The 17,814-nt window shown below is 40.6% G+C and overlaps 3 protein-coding genes and 1 pseudogene across 8 annotated transcripts in view; 2 read left to right on the top strand and 2 right to left on the bottom strand.

The window, feature by feature from the left end:
• Positions 1-16,009, top strand: part of LOC104415031 (acyl carrier protein 1, chloroplastic) — a 38,141-nt gene extending 22,132 nt beyond the window's left edge. Inside the window, exons 2-4 of the mRNA XM_039300866.1 lie at positions 15,053-15,154; positions 15,475-15,597; positions 15,781-16,009. Coding sequence (XP_039156800.1) covers positions 15,053-15,154; positions 15,475-15,597; positions 15,781-15,903 — 348 coding nt within the window. The 3' untranslated portion in view covers positions 15,904-16,009. The remainder of the gene's footprint in view (positions 1-15,052; positions 15,155-15,474; positions 15,598-15,780) is intronic.
• LOC120287680 lies at positions 117-5,015 on the bottom strand. Of its 5 annotated transcripts, none has more exons than XR_005545919.1 (10): positions 4,822-5,014; positions 3,985-4,135; positions 3,833-3,892; positions 2,798-2,868; positions 2,591-2,705; positions 2,229-2,363; positions 1,835-1,921; positions 1,387-1,446; positions 865-969; positions 118-707 (listed from the first exon to the last, which is right to left on the bottom strand). XR_005545919.1 is itself a non-coding variant. In XM_039300868.1 (8 exons), the coding sequence occupies exons 5-8, from the start codon at positions 1,874-1,876 to the stop codon at positions 612-614; spliced, it is 303 nt and encodes a 100-aa protein (XP_039156802.1). In that variant the 5' UTR covers positions 1,877-1,921; positions 2,229-2,363; positions 2,591-2,705; positions 2,798-2,868; positions 4,822-5,005; the 3' UTR covers positions 124-611. The 5 variants fall into 5 exon arrangements, 2 of the variants coding, with proteins under 2 accessions (XP_039156802.1, XP_039156801.1); XR_005545918.1 differs by having other exon boundaries at positions 119-707; positions 3,980-4,135; XR_005545917.1 differs by having other exon boundaries at positions 117-707; positions 3,833-4,135; positions 4,822-5,015.
• Positions 6,323-10,497, top strand: LOC120287679 (cilia- and flagella-associated protein 251-like). Its single transcript, XM_039300865.1, has 3 exons — positions 6,323-7,259; positions 8,333-9,251; positions 9,338-10,497. Exons 1-2 carry the CDS (start codon positions 6,615-6,617, stop codon positions 8,348-8,350), a joined length of 663 nt encoding a protein of 220 aa, XP_039156799.1. The 5' UTR covers positions 6,323-6,614; the 3' UTR covers positions 8,351-9,251; positions 9,338-10,497.
• Positions 11,599-14,695, bottom strand: LOC104436229 (annotated as a pseudogene). Its single transcript, XR_005545920.1, has 3 exons — positions 14,516-14,695; positions 12,987-14,163; positions 11,599-12,417 (listed from the first exon to the last, which is right to left on the bottom strand). The product of XR_005545920.1 is annotated as a DEAD-box ATP-dependent RNA helicase 35-like (transcript).
• Positions 16,010-17,814: the final 1,805 nt, after the last annotated feature.

Genomic DNA, 17,814 nt, shown 5'->3' with positions numbered 1-17,814 from the left:
CACGTGTGGGTACCAAAGCCATTTCTGGTAGTTCGGGTTTTTCGATATCTTTCATGATGTAAAAAGGGATGTAATGTATGTTATGCACCTTGGCACCACGATTGGACAGTTCAATCCGATTAAATCAGGAAGCAATGGCGGTCGCTGTATGCCATCATCAAGTGAGTCAGCATTAAATGCACTCTCTTAATTTTGGACAGCGAACTTCTGTCAGAAATATAACAAAATAGGCTGCCGACCAGACTGAAATTGAAAGGACCATTTTATCTATTGTCTGCCTCTGAACTGCCCAAGCCAAAAGAATCCTCCCTGCAAAAACTAGTATCCGAGGTTGTTCTCACAATTCAATTGCTGATGATGCACCTATCGTCTCCAATACACTCATATTTTTTGGGGAAAAAAAAGATCATTATCCGAAAGTACAGAAGTGACAACATTCAAATCAAGAAGCAGATGCTTTCATGGTTCAGGGACCTTCACAAGAGAACTTCAGATGCTTGTTGCTCGAGATATGAGTACCGCGCTTGGTTGAAACTAACATGGTAACCTTAGCGGTCCACATAGGAGACAGATCTGCAGCTAGTGCATTCAATCTCCAATTCTGTCATACTTTAACAAAGGGTGCCTTTCACTTTCACCTCCAAGCCCGTGTTTAATAAGGACCTAACCATGGCTGGGATGTCGGATTTGGGAGAAGCAGCCAATGCCTACATGAGTGAAAAGAATGAGAGGTTTTAAAAATTTTGAGATAGTTCAATGCAGCATATATACATCCAGCAACAGGAATGATTGAGAAAACATTACCAGAGCAATACATGACTGCAAACAAACCCAAAGTGATGGATATTTAGTCAAAGGAAGTACCTTGCCGTTATCTTCTTTCTTCTGTTTGACAACCTCGAAAGGCCACTCACTGACAAGCTTTTGAAGTTCAACCATGATGCTGGACCTCTTAGCGTTAGGTAAACTCTGGCATCAATCCAAGGCATTCACATTGTGAGACCTAAGAAGCGACATCTGAACAAACAGAGCCTACATAGGTGTATTTCCAACTTTATTCAATTCAGGAGGAGTCTGAGATGATCTTTCGAACTCTATTAGGATCCATGGAACTAACTCGTATCATTTTGACAGTATAGCACGCACCAAATATGATACCAAATCACCCAGTCCCCCTCGAGGAGAGGATCTGTCATGGTAAATTTATCTGAGCATATTTTGGGGGACAATTCTATATATCTTCCACTTATTGCTTCATTCCTTGACAGTATATGGAAAATTGAAGGACTAGTTCAGAGGCTGAGGTAATTTAGGATTGCAATCATGCCAGACGGTGATGATGAGCATTTAATAATAGCTATAGATGCTCTGAGAAGTGAGGAGCACCTGATTCAAGACGTGAGTGACTGTAGCAGCCTCCTCAGGTTTGCCTTCGAGTAAATATCCCTGCACAAAAAATTGGTTATAAAACCATTTAATTCACCACAAAACAAGTAAATGACAGTTAAATTTTAATCCTAAACCGGAGTGCTAAAAGCCACAATAAATGCTTCCAAATACAGAAAAAGTGGTTATATCCTTCGTGTGATGACAGTGAGCATTCTCATGCCCATAAGTGCTTCGTGTCCTAGGATGTGAGCCAAAGTTTGGTTTATTCAAGCATTAACTCTGACTTTTTTCGGCCATAGACCTCTCAACTGGTTTACCAAGAACTTTGTACTGATCTGCATTGCAATATTTATGTTTTCCCATTATCAGATTTTCTAATGCAAGAAGACCTAGTGCTTTCAGGGTCTGATATTTGTGATTTCAACAGTTTGTGTTTGTAAACTACCTTCGCAAATGAGAACCCACTGCCTATGGTGTGCTGCTCCATGGACTCACATCTTAACTCCTCAATTTTCCAGAGATTCAATGTCTCCTGAAAAGGGTAATTTTCGTCAAACTACTAAACAGGATAAAGAAGCATAATCTCAGAACAATTAAAGAAACAAAGACATTGAAAGACACAGTGCAGTGAAAATTCTTTTCATTTCTTATTCCTACCCTTTTGTTTAAGGAGAGAAAGAAATCATTGTACAGAAGAAAATATTCTAAAACATCCCGTCTTTAGTAGTAAGTGGTGGGACCTGGATGAGAAAACTATTTGTGGGAAGAAATGGAAAATAAGATTGTTGAGGGACAAGGGCTTGAGAGCAGCAAAGGGAGACAAAGCAAGTGTTTCTCACCTACTTTTGCGGCAAACTCCATCCAGATGTCAAATGCAGCTTTATGCAATTTTACTCCATTTTTGACAAATCTCTTCAAATACTTTGTGAGCAACCCCAAATTGTCCGTATCATCACAGATGCTGCAAAATTTTTCTATGGAGAAAAAGATGTCAAATAACGAGCAAACTATCATATTGAGAGTAGCAATGCAGACAAAATGATTAAAATAAACGAAAGTTGGTTAAATCATATATAAAAGACATTTATAAATTGGATAAATTGATTGATAACTATGTAGTACATTTCACACAATTAAGTGCAATAATGGCTTACTACATGATCATAACATCCTTCTCAGGAAAAACAGAACGGAAGTGAACCTGAAAAGAACATCGGCCGTGCGGCCGTGCTGGGTTGCTATGGCAAGTTATTCTTCTTCAAAAGCTTCATAACTTCCTGCGTGAGGGTAGCATCTTTGTGCTTTTTAGCATTGTGCTGCATTGCACCACCCCAAGTTAGCAGAAGAATAGTGTAAATAAAACAAATGGAAAAAGGAATTGCTTGATATTGATACACTTCATCATTACCAAAAGATTGTTTGCAGAGCCAATTGTAGGGGTTAATCCATAGACATTATGCTCCCACAAGGCCTTCTTACCTACAATTTTGTCAACCCTTAGTCTCTATCATCACGGATTAAGTGCACCATGCAATTTAATTTCTTAGCCTAAATAAGGATTTATAGATATAGGTTCTGATCAAATCATGTACTCCCAGTGACAATTAATTGCTGCAATCTCCTAACATGAGCTACACTATGGAACTGCAGTTTGATTTGATTTATTTTGCTTGAAAATTATGAAGAGCTTAATTACTAGAAACAGCTCGAACTGATAACTACTGAAGCTTGATGTTCACCCTTTGCTAAGCTTCAATAATGAATTCAATAACTTGAAGTGGAAGTGTCATTCAAGAAATCAGTCTTACAGAGCCAGCAATGTGCGAAAAGACCTATTTATAGAATAAGTGTTTGACACATAATAAGTTGGATTGAGCTTAAAATTGTCCGAGTCATCAACGAGTTAACAAGTTTGTAAATGTAAATAAATTGACACTTTTAACCACTTAAAACACATTGAAGCATGTCAAGCAGGTTAACATGTTACTCACACAAGAAAAGTTAATACACATTTAACAATGTTCTATGTAATTTAAATTGAATGTGCTTTTACACATTCAAACATGAAAAACTATTTCTTGAATACGTTATATGTGTCATGTTATTTCCATACCCATGCTTAATAGACGCGTGGCATCTGTGTGGGACAAAATTCTGGTTTCCATAATGGACGCATCAAGGAAAAAATAAAAACACAAAAGCATAACTAGCTATCAGTACCAGCGGGGAGGTCAAAAGTTCTCATAAGCAACTGGATATGTTCTCCAAGCATGAGAGGCTTGAGGTAAAAAGATTTTTTGAGGACAAAGAACATACAACAAAATGATCGTGCTAATGATAGGGTAAGCAGCAACAATCGAATGCGGAAGAAGAATCGGGTGAACATATTAGCAATATATAAAATTTTTGAACTTGGCACACAACTTGTGTAGATAAGGCTCACCAAAATGAAGAGCCCTTGCATGCACACATGCTTCTCATGAATTCGAAGATTTGACAATCTCTGCAATGAAAGAAAAAAATAGATTGATTTATCAACTAGTCACAAATTAAAAATTTACTTCTCAAATGGAGCAAGAAGTCAACTGACAAAACTGTATCGGTTCTGCAAGACATCAAAGAGAAGCTCTGATATCCTCTCTGTTCTTGCAATTTTCAATCCTCAACCACGTCCATGCGTTTGGAGCCATTGCTATTTTCGTATTAGCAGATTCAAGAATTTTATCAAACTTCTCCTTCACGGTCTCTGCATAATATTACAAGAACCATTACAAGAACCAAATATCGGAGAAAGAACTCCACAATGTGTCAAGACACACATTAGATGGAAAAAAGAAAAATATCCTGTGGGTTCCTCCATTTCAGCACTTGCTTCAGAAGAATACGGTAAACTAGAAATTATCGAACAAGGGGAAGCAGGCAATCTATTGCCACGAGCCGGCCCTGGGAATTCCAACGACAATCACATCAAAACCTCATACAGCCAAGAGAAATGCAGCTCCGTTTTGTATCAACAAACTAATTCAATCCAGAACCGACATTGAAGAACATGAAGCGCTAGACTAGAAGAAACAATTCGACGCGATTCATTCTATTACAGAATCATGTCTCCAATATCAAATATACGAAGCAAACACGATGAACACGATAAAAAAACACGGCGTCTCAATCAACAAGCACGATCTTGACAGCATAATCATCCCTCCACTTCAACTCGACTGCTCCACCAGGTACACATCCCTCGAATAAGTTATTCAGACTTCCTCATCAATCATCAAATTCTCCACCCGCCGCCCCATATCTAGACATCAAACTCAACCTAAAGAAGGCCCCCTACTGACAAAGATCCAATCAGTCTGGCATCTACAATCCACGTCGAGATTCCTCAGCAGCGAAAAAGAAAAGCCTAACAGACGACAACAAGCACGCTACCTGCGAAAACCGAGTGACTGAGCAGCAGAGGATCCAAGCGCATTCAGCGACTCGGTGGTCATTCGGAGGGACGAATCCAGCCGAGCCGACATGAACCGGAGGCTTGAGAATGCGGCAGAGCCTGCGGGCGGGCTCGCGGCGGCGTGCACGGCTCCGACGAGGAGGAAGAAGGATATTTCCTCAACCACGTCCATGCGAAAAGTGAGGTATGTTTTTGATATTTTCTCCCTCGGCTGGGGCCGGTGGGGCTCGCCCAGGGCTGACGAGGGTCGCCGGCCCCCAGGCGAGGGCCGGCGTGCCCAGATCTGTGCGCCCTCGCCCGCGTCAGGCGAGGGTCGCCGGCCCCCAGGCGAGGGCCGGCGTGCCCAGATCTGGGCGCCCTCGCTCGCGTCAGGCGAGGGTCGCCGGCCCTCGCCTGGGGCCGGCGAGGCCTCACCTTGGTCGGGCGGCGGCCGACGACCGTCGCCGGCCCCCTCCGGCGATGGGCGGCTGCCTCTTCTTCCCTTTTTTTTTTTAATTTTTAACAGTTTTTAAAAATTAAATTTTAGTTTTTAAATATATATTTTTAAAAATTTTGAATAAAAAATTATTAAAAACCGCATGGAAAATAAAAATTATTTAAAATACTACAACACGTCAAGATTTTCCGTCAATAAAATGGCGTCAAGAAAACTATTTTGATAAGTTTGAGGACTTATTTAACTTTTAGTTTTTGTGACCGAAATTCATTTTCATGTGACGAGTTTTAGGACAGAGAACACTTATCCCTAAAAACTTTTGCAAACGACACTCTCAAAATGGAAGAAAAGAGAGGGTAATTATATACAGAGAGGATATATGTTCGGAGATGCTTATTATTTAGCCATAGAGAGGATATATGTTTGGAGATGCTTATTATTTAGCCTAAGAAAAAAAAAATTATAGCAAGTTGAGAGAAATTTAAATTCCATTTGGGAAGTAAAGCATTTGTGGGATTATTTGGTAATATTTTGATTATTCGTTTGCTAACATTATTATAATGAATCTTTTTGTGATATTTCACTTTTTGACATACCCACTCTTGGTCAATTTTGATTTAATGGTTCATGAAATGATTTATTTGTGAATTTGGAAAATTAGATAAGTTTAATTTTCGATCGAATTAAGTGCAAACAATCTCATGTTTCATGACCATATGAATTTTGATTTATGAGGTCGATTGATGTTATAAAATATCAAAAACATACCTCACTTTTCGCATTTCTATGTCGATTAACCTTGTGTTCCTTTGTATAAAAGAATTGTCATTTTCTCTCAAAAAAGTCCATCCACAAGTCCTAAAGTCTTACCATCAAAAGTACTCAAAACCAATTGAAAATTAAATTGCTCAAACATGGAGCAAGAGACTTAAATAAGTTTTTGAGTAGGAATAATTCGGTCTTTTCAATATTGAATTTTGCTTGGATGTATGCATATGTTAATTCTAAAGTACGTTTTTTCATTGAACTAAGGTTGGGTCGGAAAAAATGAAAGGAAAACCCCACCGATAATAAGAAACGAATTGTCGTTTTCTAGATTGGAGGGAGAAACTCCCCTTTTTAACTTAAGCTGCAACTGTCTCCTCTCCACCCTCAATCCACAACAGAAAAAACTCCTTCCTTTTGTCAACCACGGATACAACCCGCCTCAGCAAATCAAAACTGCAACAGCCAAAGAAAACGAAAGCCGAAACTTCATTTCAATCTGATGCACAAAGGGAGAGAGAATCAATACCCCAATCTAATTCCTTTCGATTGACGTTTCTTTTTACGAAAATGCGTTGCGCGGAGTCGAAGCATGCTGTTGCCACAGGAAACACCATTACTGAAAACAGGAGTTTCGAGCACCAATCCCCAGAAGAACAAACAAGTGGAACAGAATGTTTCCTCAGATGGAAGCAGTTGGGAATGGCGCAGCATTACTCGTGCGGCGCGGCATTACCCGTGCAACAAGGAATCAATAATGCGGTGAGCCAGGATACAGGAACTGCGGCTGATGTTAAGGACATAACTGAACATCCCGAGCCTGAACAAGAAGAAGAGAACAAAGAAGAAGAAGAAACAAAGGCCGAGGATGAAGACAGAGAGGAAGAGAAGCGTGTAGAGGAAGAAAAGGAGATTGAGCTTGAGCTGGAGCAGGAGCTAGAGCCTGAGACAGAACCGCTAGCAGAAGAGGAAGAGGCAGAGCCAGGGAGGTTCACATCCCACGACTCGCCAGATCATTACTTCTCTCCCAGAAGAGACGAGGAAGTGCCGGAAGGGATCGTGTCTGAGGGCCTCTCCTCCGAGTACAACTTGCCTCGGCATGAACAGGTGAAGGAGGGCGAGTATGATAAAGTGGTGGTGGAAGAGAAGAATCCAACTGGACTGGAAAAGGAAGAGGAATTGAGGAAGAAGGAAGATGACTCCGCTCCTGATGAGGTACTTGAATGAATCTTCCGAGAATTCAACTGCAGAGTTTGAATAATAGAGACATGTATTTGGGATCATAAGACCACGCGTACAGGTCCACAGACATTTGTCTCGACAGATTATGTTCATGCTAATTTACACAACCCATTCTTTTCCATTGATTTTGATACATTTACAACGCATTAAACATTGACATGAAGACCAAGAAGTACAAACATCTCAGACGGACTGTTTGAGCTGGTTTTCTGATTGAGATGGTTAACTCTTAACAAAGTTAATGGAACTATGTTTCTTTGTAGGAAGTTGTGGCTCATTTAGCAACTGGAGAAGTAGCAAAGAGCAACTGAATTGAATAAGTGGCATCGCAAGAATTCCATAACTAATCTTAAGCAGCTTTTATACCTTAGTTACATAGAATTACAGTGATGTAGTTCGGTTCTCAACACCAAAAATTGTCGCTACTGGATGGAATTTATAGGATTTGTTATGTGTGCGTTGGGGCTGGAGAGATGATTGTTGTTCCTACATCACTCCCCTTGTTGCTATCGCCTTGTGGTTTTACACTCATCAGAAGACAAAGTTGAAAACAAGAGGACCTTGAATCACATGATCAAATCATAATGACAAAGTCATGGAGTTAGATTTTAAAGGACTCAAAACAAATACACTTGTTCAAATGCAATTAAAAGTTGAGCTAAACTTGAAATAATGACCAGAATATTGGCACTTTATTTTTTTGTTTTGACACATCAAATGATAGCAGTGTATCGTTATTTTATTCTGAACTTGGAATTCCCATACACTAATGGTCTCCAATGTCTGCAAGTCCTTGACAGGGAAAATTTTGAGACTCTTGCAGCACATAAAGGACCAATTTTCGTGCTTAGATATGAGGAGCCATTTCTTTTTTACTAAATTGCAGTCTATGATGAGCTTGGAGCCTAGTGCTAATACATATCGAACAATCATTAATAGTGGACATCTTTATCTCTGAGATGCCTGACAATGTGGGCATGTGCCTGTCCTAATTTTGACAGATTAATTACATAGGAATCTGATGTTTTTTGTCCATTCTTCCCCAGCGGACTCTCGATCGCTGATGAACCTTATATCATATTATGCATTAGATGCTGAAGAACACAAAACCACACTGCTGTTTGGCTGTACATTGGAAACGAATGGACAGTGTATACCAGGCATCGTTGACTTTGTCGCAGTCAAATTACGCTGCAATATCCTATCGAAACAGTATCACCATGTCTAGCAAACTAGCTTTTGGCCATCTCTGGGGATAGTCTTCTCTGTTGATAGTTTCAAGGATTTCTCCAACAGAAATCAAACCAAGTGACAACACAAACCGCTGTATTTTTTCAGGAGGAGGTTGCTAAAGATTTCAGCATTCCGGTGCACATTTCTCAGAACTGTTTCTCATGCACATTTTTTTTTTCTTTTTTGGTTTAATTTCTGTTTAGCTTCTGTTGGGTAATCATTTAGCCTTTTAAGTCCGCGTAATGTTGTGTTAATGTGGTGCACTACCTGCTTTCTATTATCTGGTACTTGAGTTTTTGTTATCACTTAGTTGATTATTCTGGTGTAAGAGTGGAAAATAATGAGGACGATGCTTGTTCAGCTTATTCTTGGAGGAGTTAATTGTTCTTCAGAGTGATAGGTTTTAATTTTCACTTACCTGCATAGGAAGGATATCTTTTGATCATGCATTTTATTGGCAGAGATGCTTCCTTTTTTCGGTTTTTCCCTTTTGTTCTTTCGTTTTTCTTTTTAAATTTTCCGTGCTGCTTATGTTCATTTCGTCGTGCTTTATCCGCTGTTTCAATGCCTTTTGTTTTGGGTCTTTACTTCTTTCCCACTGTATTTGTTTTTCTTTTTGATAAACTGTAGGTAGGACAGCCGAGAGAAGTCTCAAATAGACAGCTGAGAGAAGTGTCAAATAAAGTTCCGAATGCCGAATTGAAGTTTTTCTTGGAAGTAGAATTTGGGCTGGTAAAATTTCTCATTGCATCTTGATCAATAAAAGGCTTTCATATGCTAGGCGGCATCACTCATTTGGTTGAGCTATATTTTTTCAGGATATGCACCCCATTGCCCCACCCGACAAGTCAAAGGAAGATATATTATTGTTCTTTAAGCCACTAACGAGGCTTTGAGGCTTTGATGCTTTTTTGGACGATCGCAAGTGCAGATTCTGCATGATTTGGTTTTGTTTGATTGGCGCTTGATCGCTGGCGGCATTTCTGGGGCATATTATCAGCTTGGACGTTAGCTTTTTCCCAGACTGGGAGGAACGTGCTCGTGTTTTTGGTGGTGGAAGTGTTTTTTCATCCACAGGGTTGTGGTAAATGTCGAGTTTTGTCCGTGGATTGATCGAGGAGTGGCATTTCGTTCGACTTGATAGGGGAAAAAAGGGAAGAAATTGGTCTGCTTTCGATTTGTTTAGTGCCTGGATTTATGAATTATGCCTGACGGGAGATGCTGGTTCAGAATGTTTGTGTCGGAAAATATGTGTGATGATTGATCAAGTAGAGTGAGTTTCTGGGCTAAGGATTTGATAGGGCTCATTGGGAGATGAGTACATGTTCTGGCGGTTTTTCAAAAAACAGCCATGTTTGTGGCATTAGGCTGGGTGGATATGGGGACAGATGAACTGGGTAAGCATCGCCAAAGCATGCATTTGTGACTACATTGGGAAGCTACAGCACAGCCAAATGAGCATTTTCAAATGTCTAGATTGACTAGATGACCTGTCCGAGGTTAATGATGAGTTCAGGCTAGTAATACTTGGTATTGGCTTCCTGCTGCTTTTATATTCCAGAATTAATTAGGTGGACACCTAATCTAGTTCACTCTTTTTCAATGTGTTGTTGAGTTGCTCTCAGGTAGCAGCTTTTGCATGTTGATGCATTTAAAAAAAAAAAAACCTTATTTTAGCTTGTTTTGCTGTCTCATTGTTGTGGTTGGTGATGCTGATAGTAGCATCTCCATTAGCTTCTGAAGGTTCTTGAGGTTTGATGTTGGTCTAATAATCGCTAGTAATCTACTGGTCTGAAAACTCTGTAAATTTTCTGGGGCAAATTACGTATTGCTCCCCAAGTTTTAAAGTTGTTGCAAATTGGCCCGTGATGTTTCATTTTTTGCAATTGGCCCATGAATTTAGAAATAGATTGCAATTCGTTCCCTGGATTGACTTCAATCAATTTCAACTTCGAGATCCAACAATGTGACTGATTACAGAGGAAATTTTTTATATAAGCACATACATATAATAAGTAGAAGAATAATTAAAAAAATATTGCACGAGAGCATTTGACTAAAATTCTGGCGAGAATTTGAGTGGATCAATGTGAAATGCACATCAATATATAGTTTTAAAATATGTTTTTGGGTAGTCCCTGTATTTTTTTCTTCCACATATATAGATGATATAAATCCAATTTGCCTTCCATAACTAGTCACGTGCGGTCACATGGTCAGATTTATGAGAACATTTTGCTGCACATTGCCTCCAATTTCAAAAAGTCCGGGGACAAATTGCAAAACTTGAAACATCGTGGGTAGCTTGCCACTATGCCAAAAACTTGGGGGAAAAATGTAAGAGTGCGTTTGTTTGCGTTTGTTTAAAAATTGTTTCGGAAAATGAAATGAAAAAAGTGTTTGTTTCGGAGAACAATTTCTAAACAAAAAACGCGCAGAATCGTATAAAATTTCTGTTTAAGGAATAGAAAAGAATGTAAACACGTTTGCAGAATCGTAAAAATTTCTGCATTTCGGAATAAAAAAACAATAGAAACACGTTTGGTAATGTACAAAATTTCTGTTCCAATTTTTTTTTCAATTGTTTTTTTTTAATAAAGTGTAAACTTGGTATTGAATTATCATTCTCATGAAATGCTCATCAATTTAATTTTGTTCATATTAAGTGAAAACAAACATTCTAAACTTGATTATATTTGCTTACTTGGAAGAAATTTTTTTAAGTTTGTACCAAAATTTTCCCATTTGTTTTTTTTTTAATAAAGTGTAAACTTGGTTTTAAATTCTCATTATCATAAAATGCTCATCAATTTAATTTTGTTCATGGTAAGTAAAGTCAAACATTCTGAACATACTTATAAGTGCATACTTTGAAGAAAATTTTATAAATAAACTTTGTACCAAATTTTTCTCACGTGCCTTTTTTTTCAATAAAGTGTAAACTTAGTATTGCATTATCACTCTAATGAAATGCTCATCAATTTAATTTTGTTCATAGTGGGTGAAGACAAATATTCTGAACATGGTCATGTGCATACTTGGAACAAAATTTCGTAAGTAAAATTTGTACAATAAGAGCTAGCTAAAAGAAGAATATCTTATAGATCTCTACATAGACCCTTTCATACATAACATCACAATAATGAAGTAATATAGTTCATTGTTCAACTTCATCACATTGAATTTGATAAGTGAGTACTTAAAAACAAAATTACAAAAGTCGGAAACACAAAATCATGAAATCTCAGGCATATTATGATCCCTCGCCATTTTATTTGCAATCCTTGTCCTAAGCATGTTTATTCCAGGTGCATCATATGTATCATCTGCAACCTCAGGACAAAGAGGCAAAGATAGTTCTCAATTTCTGCAGGCATGTCATAGTTGATCACATGTTGAATGTCAGGAAAGTCCAACCCCTTTGAAGCAACATCTGTGGCAACCAAGACATCTTTCATGCCTGCCTTAAACGATGAAATAGCATATTCTCTCTCTTCCTGGTCTTTGCCACCATGAATAGCCACTGCTTCAACTCCTTTCAAAAGTAGATACTCGTGAATGTCATCCACATCGGCCTTGTTCTCACAGAATATAAGGATAGGGGGTGGAGTTTTCTGAAGGCACTCAAGAAGGTAAACAGTTTTTGCCTCCTGTTTGACATACTCGACCTCCTGAATGACATCAAGATTTGCAGCACCTGCTCTTCCCACATTGACCGTGACAGGCTTCACCAGAGCACTTCTTGCAAAATTCTGAATTTTAGTAGGCATAGTGGCAGAAAAGAGGAGCGTTTGACGTTGAGCTTTGAAGTGGTCGAACACCTCCCTTATATCATCTTCAAATCCCAAGTCCACCAATCTGTCAGCCTCATCTAAAGTAAGGAACCTGCAGAAAGCAACAGATTAGTATAATTGTCCCCGCAAATAACAAGTCCGAATATTTAAGACAGCAGTACATTAACAGAAAATCAAGATTGAGGCTAATTTAGGAAAGAGTGCAAGATGAAGAATCTTGGTTCGGTGAAATCCCATATCCTCAGGACAAAGAGGCAAAGATAAGAACTCAAAAAGCAATCTCAATCAATGTCCCATGCCACGCTATTTAACCTTTGAGCTAGCATTGACCATTGGAATCCAAATGGTGCACATAGAACTCAAGCAAAAACATAGAGCACTGAGAACGCAAATATGCTCGACTTAAGCACTATTGAGTTTTTTCAATGTAGATTTATTGAAGATTCGATGTAGTTGCTTCAGAGTAGGGATAACATTTAGTATTTGGCAGTTTCACGTCTACTGTCCACTAATAACTTCCTACCAATAGCAAACCAATCAACTTGCCAATGCATGATCATACGCCAACAGTTACAGATGGAATTACTCAGAGACAGCCAGATGTTGTGGAAAGCAGTGTACAAGTTCAAAAGGTATAAAAGGATGAATTAAAGGATTTTACCTGCAATTACAAGGTTCATCTTTTTCTTTGCCAGCATATCCTTCAATCTACCAGGAGTAGCAACAACAATGTGCACTCCCTTCCTCACAACCTCCACCTGCGACCGCATATCCACTCCGCCAATACATAGCAGAGCCCTCAACTCTGGATATCCGGCCTCTCTCAATGGAACCAAAAACTGCTCCACAACTTCATACGTTTGTCTCGTGAGCTCTCTTGAAGGGCAGACAACCAATCCGAATGGTCCTTCACCGTGAGCAATGGGCATCATCATCTCCTCCTGAAGAGCAATCATGATCATCAGCAACACGAAAACCAAAGTCTTCCCCGACCCCGTGAATGCAATCCCTATCATATCTCTACCCGCCAAGACCACCGGAAGACCCTGCACCTGAATCGGCGTCGGCTGCACAATCCCCTTCGCTTTCAACTTCTTCAAAATAGGGTCTGCAAACCTCATATCCTTAAAATTCTTTATTGGCGGCAGGATATCCTCTCCATCAACAATAATATGCCACTGCTTCCGAATCATATTGCACTGCTTCCCCGATATCCTGCGAATCGGCAACAGCGGCTTCCACCCAGTCAGCAGCAGCTCGGTGTAAATGATTCCCTTCGCCAACTCGCGGACCGACATCAAGGTCTTGCGATCGGATAAGTTCTCGAGCATCTCCTTCTCATGCTACACCATCTGCTCGGTGGGGGTAATCTCGGGTTGATCCCGTTTCAGCTGCGTCGCCTTCACCAGGAGGCTAGGCTTGACTTTAGCCAGCTTCGCCTTCTAGTGGTCTTCCTCGAGCGAAGAAGCGTTGCCCTTGCACTGGAGGATCTTCTGGGCTTCCATCGCCCTGCGCTTGGCGACGGGGACGTACTCGACGTAATCGTCCTCCCCCTCCATGACCGTGGAACCTCCCGCGGCGGCAGACATGCTTAAAAGTACCGTTGAATTTCTCCGCGCAGAAGTGTGTGAAACCCTAATCTGATGTTACTCGGGCAGCGATGTCCGGAGCTATAGAACCGGTTGAGCACTTGCCCCTTGAAGAATCAAACGGTTCGAGGAGATAGTACCTGGAGTGATGGGCGGAGCGCGGCGAATTGCTTCGATGGCCGAGCAGGAGAGCGGAACGGCGGCGGTGGCGGCGAGAGAACTGGCGAAGGCGGCGAGAGAACCGGCGAAGGCGGCGACGCTCTGCTGGAGCAAGTGGGGAGAGAATGAGAAAGGGAGATTGGATACAGGAGACTGGAGATTCGTACCGTGAGCAGAGCAGGGCTCGCTACAAGCAAACGCTCGAGCGAGCTGCTCATCTGGGCGAGCGCGCTGGTCCAAATCTCGGGCAGCGTCTGCTCGTCAGATCTGGGCAATCGTGCTCGTCCAGATCTCGAGCCTCGCCCAGATCTGCGAGACTCGCTCGAGCAAGCGTCTCGCAGATCTGGGCAAGCACTGGCTCGAGCGAGCCCTCACGCTCGAGCTCCGAGCAACCATCGCCTAGATCTGCGAGGGCCTTGTCAATCGGTGAAGGAGGAGCAGTGAGCAGGTTTACCTGGTGAAGGAGCAGCGGCTGTCGGCGCCGGAGAGGACGACGGTGGAGAAGCCGGATGGTCTCGAGACAGAGGCGGCTGTCGGCGCCGGAGAAGACGATGGTGGAGACGCTCGCAGGAGGAGACGCTCGTCGCAGGAGGAGAGGCGGTGTTCGAAGGGCTGAGAAAGAAATAGAAAAGGAACACGATTTTGTTCCTTTTTTGTTCCTCAAATATGTTTCAGAAATAAAAACACAAATTTGTTGTTTCCTTATTTCTGTTTTTTTTATTTTTAAAAAAAAAAAAAAAAAAAGAAAAAATGTTTAAAAACAGAAAAAGAAGTGCAAACAAACAAACCCTAATTCTCCCAAATTTTCTGTGAAAAATGGGATATGACTTGGCTGACCTGGTTGAGGTTCTGCACTTTGAACTGAGATTGGATCTTTGGAACATTAGTAAAGATTTGTCATTGTACTTTAGACCTGACTTTTATAGCACCATGTCAGGTCTAAAGTACATGTCAGCAAGACATCTAATGTCACTTTTGACATTTTTGACAGGTACCTGTCAGCAAGATATCTAATGTCAGGTCTGTTTCCCTCCCCATCGGTGGCAGAAGTTTCCCTTCTCTTAAAGCATGCCGCTTCCAGGTTTCATGTGCGGTATGTATTACTGTGTCATGCCAACTATAACAACAAAACTAGAGCGTAGCAAAGTGACTACAAGTTATTATATATCTGAAGTCTGGGCCATTATTTTTGTCTCGTGTTGAACGATCTTGCTGTGTGATTATAATCAAGTCATTCGAAATATTCTCCTTCTGGGAAAGTGGATGCCCAGAATATTATTGATACTGTGTTCCAACAATTTTGCTTGCTCTGGGGGAATGCTTGGATTGGCCTTGCCAATCTTCTAACCACTCAGTGTGAAGCCCGTAAGTTGGTTTTAGAACTTGCAAATAATCGACTTGAGATACAAGCAGGCTAAAAAGGAGACAGTGGATAAAGTGTGCCAAATAGTAAGGAAGCAGCTGGCTTTACCAGATGATGCTAGCGTGACTGTAGAGTCAAAATTCGCTAACCTGGGAGCTGATTCTCTGGACACTGTAAGCCGTTCATGCAAAAGTCTCTTTCCTTTTCTGCAGACTTTAACGAGGTTTCACTTTATCCGTTCATTCTGAAGCGGAGCTGGAATTGTTTTTTCTTCTTATCTGATTCCGACGTTAAAGTTTACTCCTTTATTAGGTAAAATAGGATTGTGATGAGACCACTGCTCTTTTGCATTTTAGGTGGAGATTGTGATGGGACTTGAAGAAGAATTTGGGATCAGCGTGGAGGAAGAAAGTGCTCAAAGTATCACAACTGTCCAGGAAGCTGCGGACATGATCAAAAAGCTAATTGAGAAGAACTGAGGAAGACGTAGTTCCTTGTGAGCTTGTCTTAATTTATGCATATCTCGATGCCCATTGGTCGTGGAACTCCGAATTTAGTTTCTGATGTACTAGTTGCATCTTGTTTCAAAAGTCATTGTGCCCTATATTATTAGAATAATGACAGAAACTTACAATTGTTCTATTTCCTTTGGGTTCTCGCATTCTCTCTCTCTCTAAGTTTTTAGAATGAGCAAATTGCCGTGTCCACTTCTGGAGCTGGCAATTTGCTATTGCAGAAGTGCCTTGATCACAATGTTGAGGGTTTCGAAGTTTCTTGCGTGATGCTTGCCATAAATCCACATGAACCCGCCACCTAATAATCATGGGTGCCATGGAATGAATAGTCAGATTTGAATACCTATGAATCAATAAACTGCAGCAGTCGGAAATGAAGTTTGTCATCTTTCATTTTGACGACTATATGCAACCCATGTCCGAGGTAAGTCTTGGTAAAGAAAAAAGATTATCCGAGGGAAGTCTTGGTAAAGAGAAAAAGACTTTCGACTGGATCTCGTCAATTGGCGCTAGCCAGACCAGACGTGCAGCTTCTTTTGATGCTCGTCCAGAAAGCTGAGCAACCTTCCTAGATTCCACACTGAGGGGAAGTATAGGAGATTCAGGCCAGGAATCAGTTGGCCTACAACTTTCATGGATTAAACTACAATGAGAGAGCTGCCGGAATTCCGAGATTACCAGTGTGCCGGCACTGGCAAAGTAGCAGCACCAGAGTATTTTATCTCAGCATCGATGCCTTCAATCTTCGCAAACTCTGACTTGCACACTGACGAAAATTATTCTGTGCAGCAAACATCACCTGCAGGCATAGCAGAGAGAATGCAGCATTTGCTGTACCGGTAGAGGGGTGCCTTTTTGCAGAGACTCGAGAACTGCACTCACTTTCAAAAGATCAGTAATAGAACCATGCGTTCAGAAGCAATATTGGAATTGTTTCTGTCATGAGACCCACTCAATTCCAGGAAAACACTGGCACTGCTACCAAAGTCGGTTATGTCTCTGTTGATTCTGATTAAAGCAGCAAAGAAGCAGAAAAACCAGAACTATAGATATCGAGGAAGAAAGATGAAAAAACAGAGGAAACAGAGAAAACAGAGCATGGAAACTGTCTTCTGCAGTTCTGATAAAAAAGTCAAGTACAGAACACGACTTAAACCAAAAAAAAATAACTGCACACACACACACACACGTTCAGCTTGTAACCGCACCTGAACAAGTACTTAACTTCCTAAATAACACAACAACAACTGCATAACATAATTGACTAAGTAAGAAAATAAACTAAAACAATATAAAACAGAACAGAGAAGTTTTAGTCTAAAAAACAGCAGCACTTAGACATCAAAAGATCCAACAAACTCCTCCTTGGATTAGTAGCTGCTGCATACTCCAATTTTCTTTCTCAATGCTTCAAATCTTCCAGCTTGAAGTGGTTTAGTGAACATATCAGCAAGTTGATCTTCAGATCTGCAATAAACCAGCATGACCTCACCATTTTGTTGCACCTAACGTAGAAAGAAGAACTTGACCTTGAAATGCTTAGTTTTGCCATGAAAAACTGGGTTTTGAGATATTGCAATTGCAGCTTGGTTATCCACATTGATCTTGATACATTCATTGGAGTTCAGCCAAAGATCTTTCATTATCTTCTTCAGCCATAAGGCTTGATTTGCTGCTGCGGTAGCAGCTATAAACTCTGCTTCAGTAGATTGAGCTACAATTTCTTGTTTTTTAGAACACCAAGTGAAACAAGCTGATCCTAAACCGAAACAGTACCCGGATGTACTCTTCATATCATCCATCGAGCCAGCCCAATCACTATCAGAATAACCTTGTAAATTGAATTCTAGACTCCTTTGAAACTTCACTCCAAAA

This window comes from Eucalyptus grandis, chromosome 8, assembly GCF_016545825.1.
Source record: "Eucalyptus grandis isolate ANBG69807.140 chromosome 8, ASM1654582v1, whole genome shotgun sequence".
Taxonomy (NCBI): Eukaryota; Viridiplantae; Streptophyta; class Magnoliopsida; order Myrtales; family Myrtaceae; genus Eucalyptus; species Eucalyptus grandis.
Note: the sequence above shows the minus strand (reverse complement) of the source record. Positions and strands in the feature narration are given on the sequence as shown.

Excerpts from the sequence above, each read along its gene's own strand:
- LOC120287679 (XM_039300865.1), top strand. The coding sequence starts at position 6,615 with ATGCGTTGCGCGGAGTCGAAGCATGCTGTTGCCACAGGAAACACCATT.
- LOC120287680 (XM_039300868.1), bottom strand. The coding sequence starts at position 1,876 with ATGGAGCAGCACACCATAGGCAGTGGGTTCTCATTTGCGAAG. Across the intron at positions 1,447-1,834 it reads GTGGGTTCTCATTTGCGAAG|GGATATTTACTCGAAGGCAA; the intron begins GTAGTTTACAAA and ends TTTTTTGTGCAG. Across the intron at positions 970-1,386 it reads TCACTCACGTCTTGAATCAG|AGTTTACCTAACGCTAAGAG; the intron begins GTGCTCCTCACT and ends GATTGATGCCAG.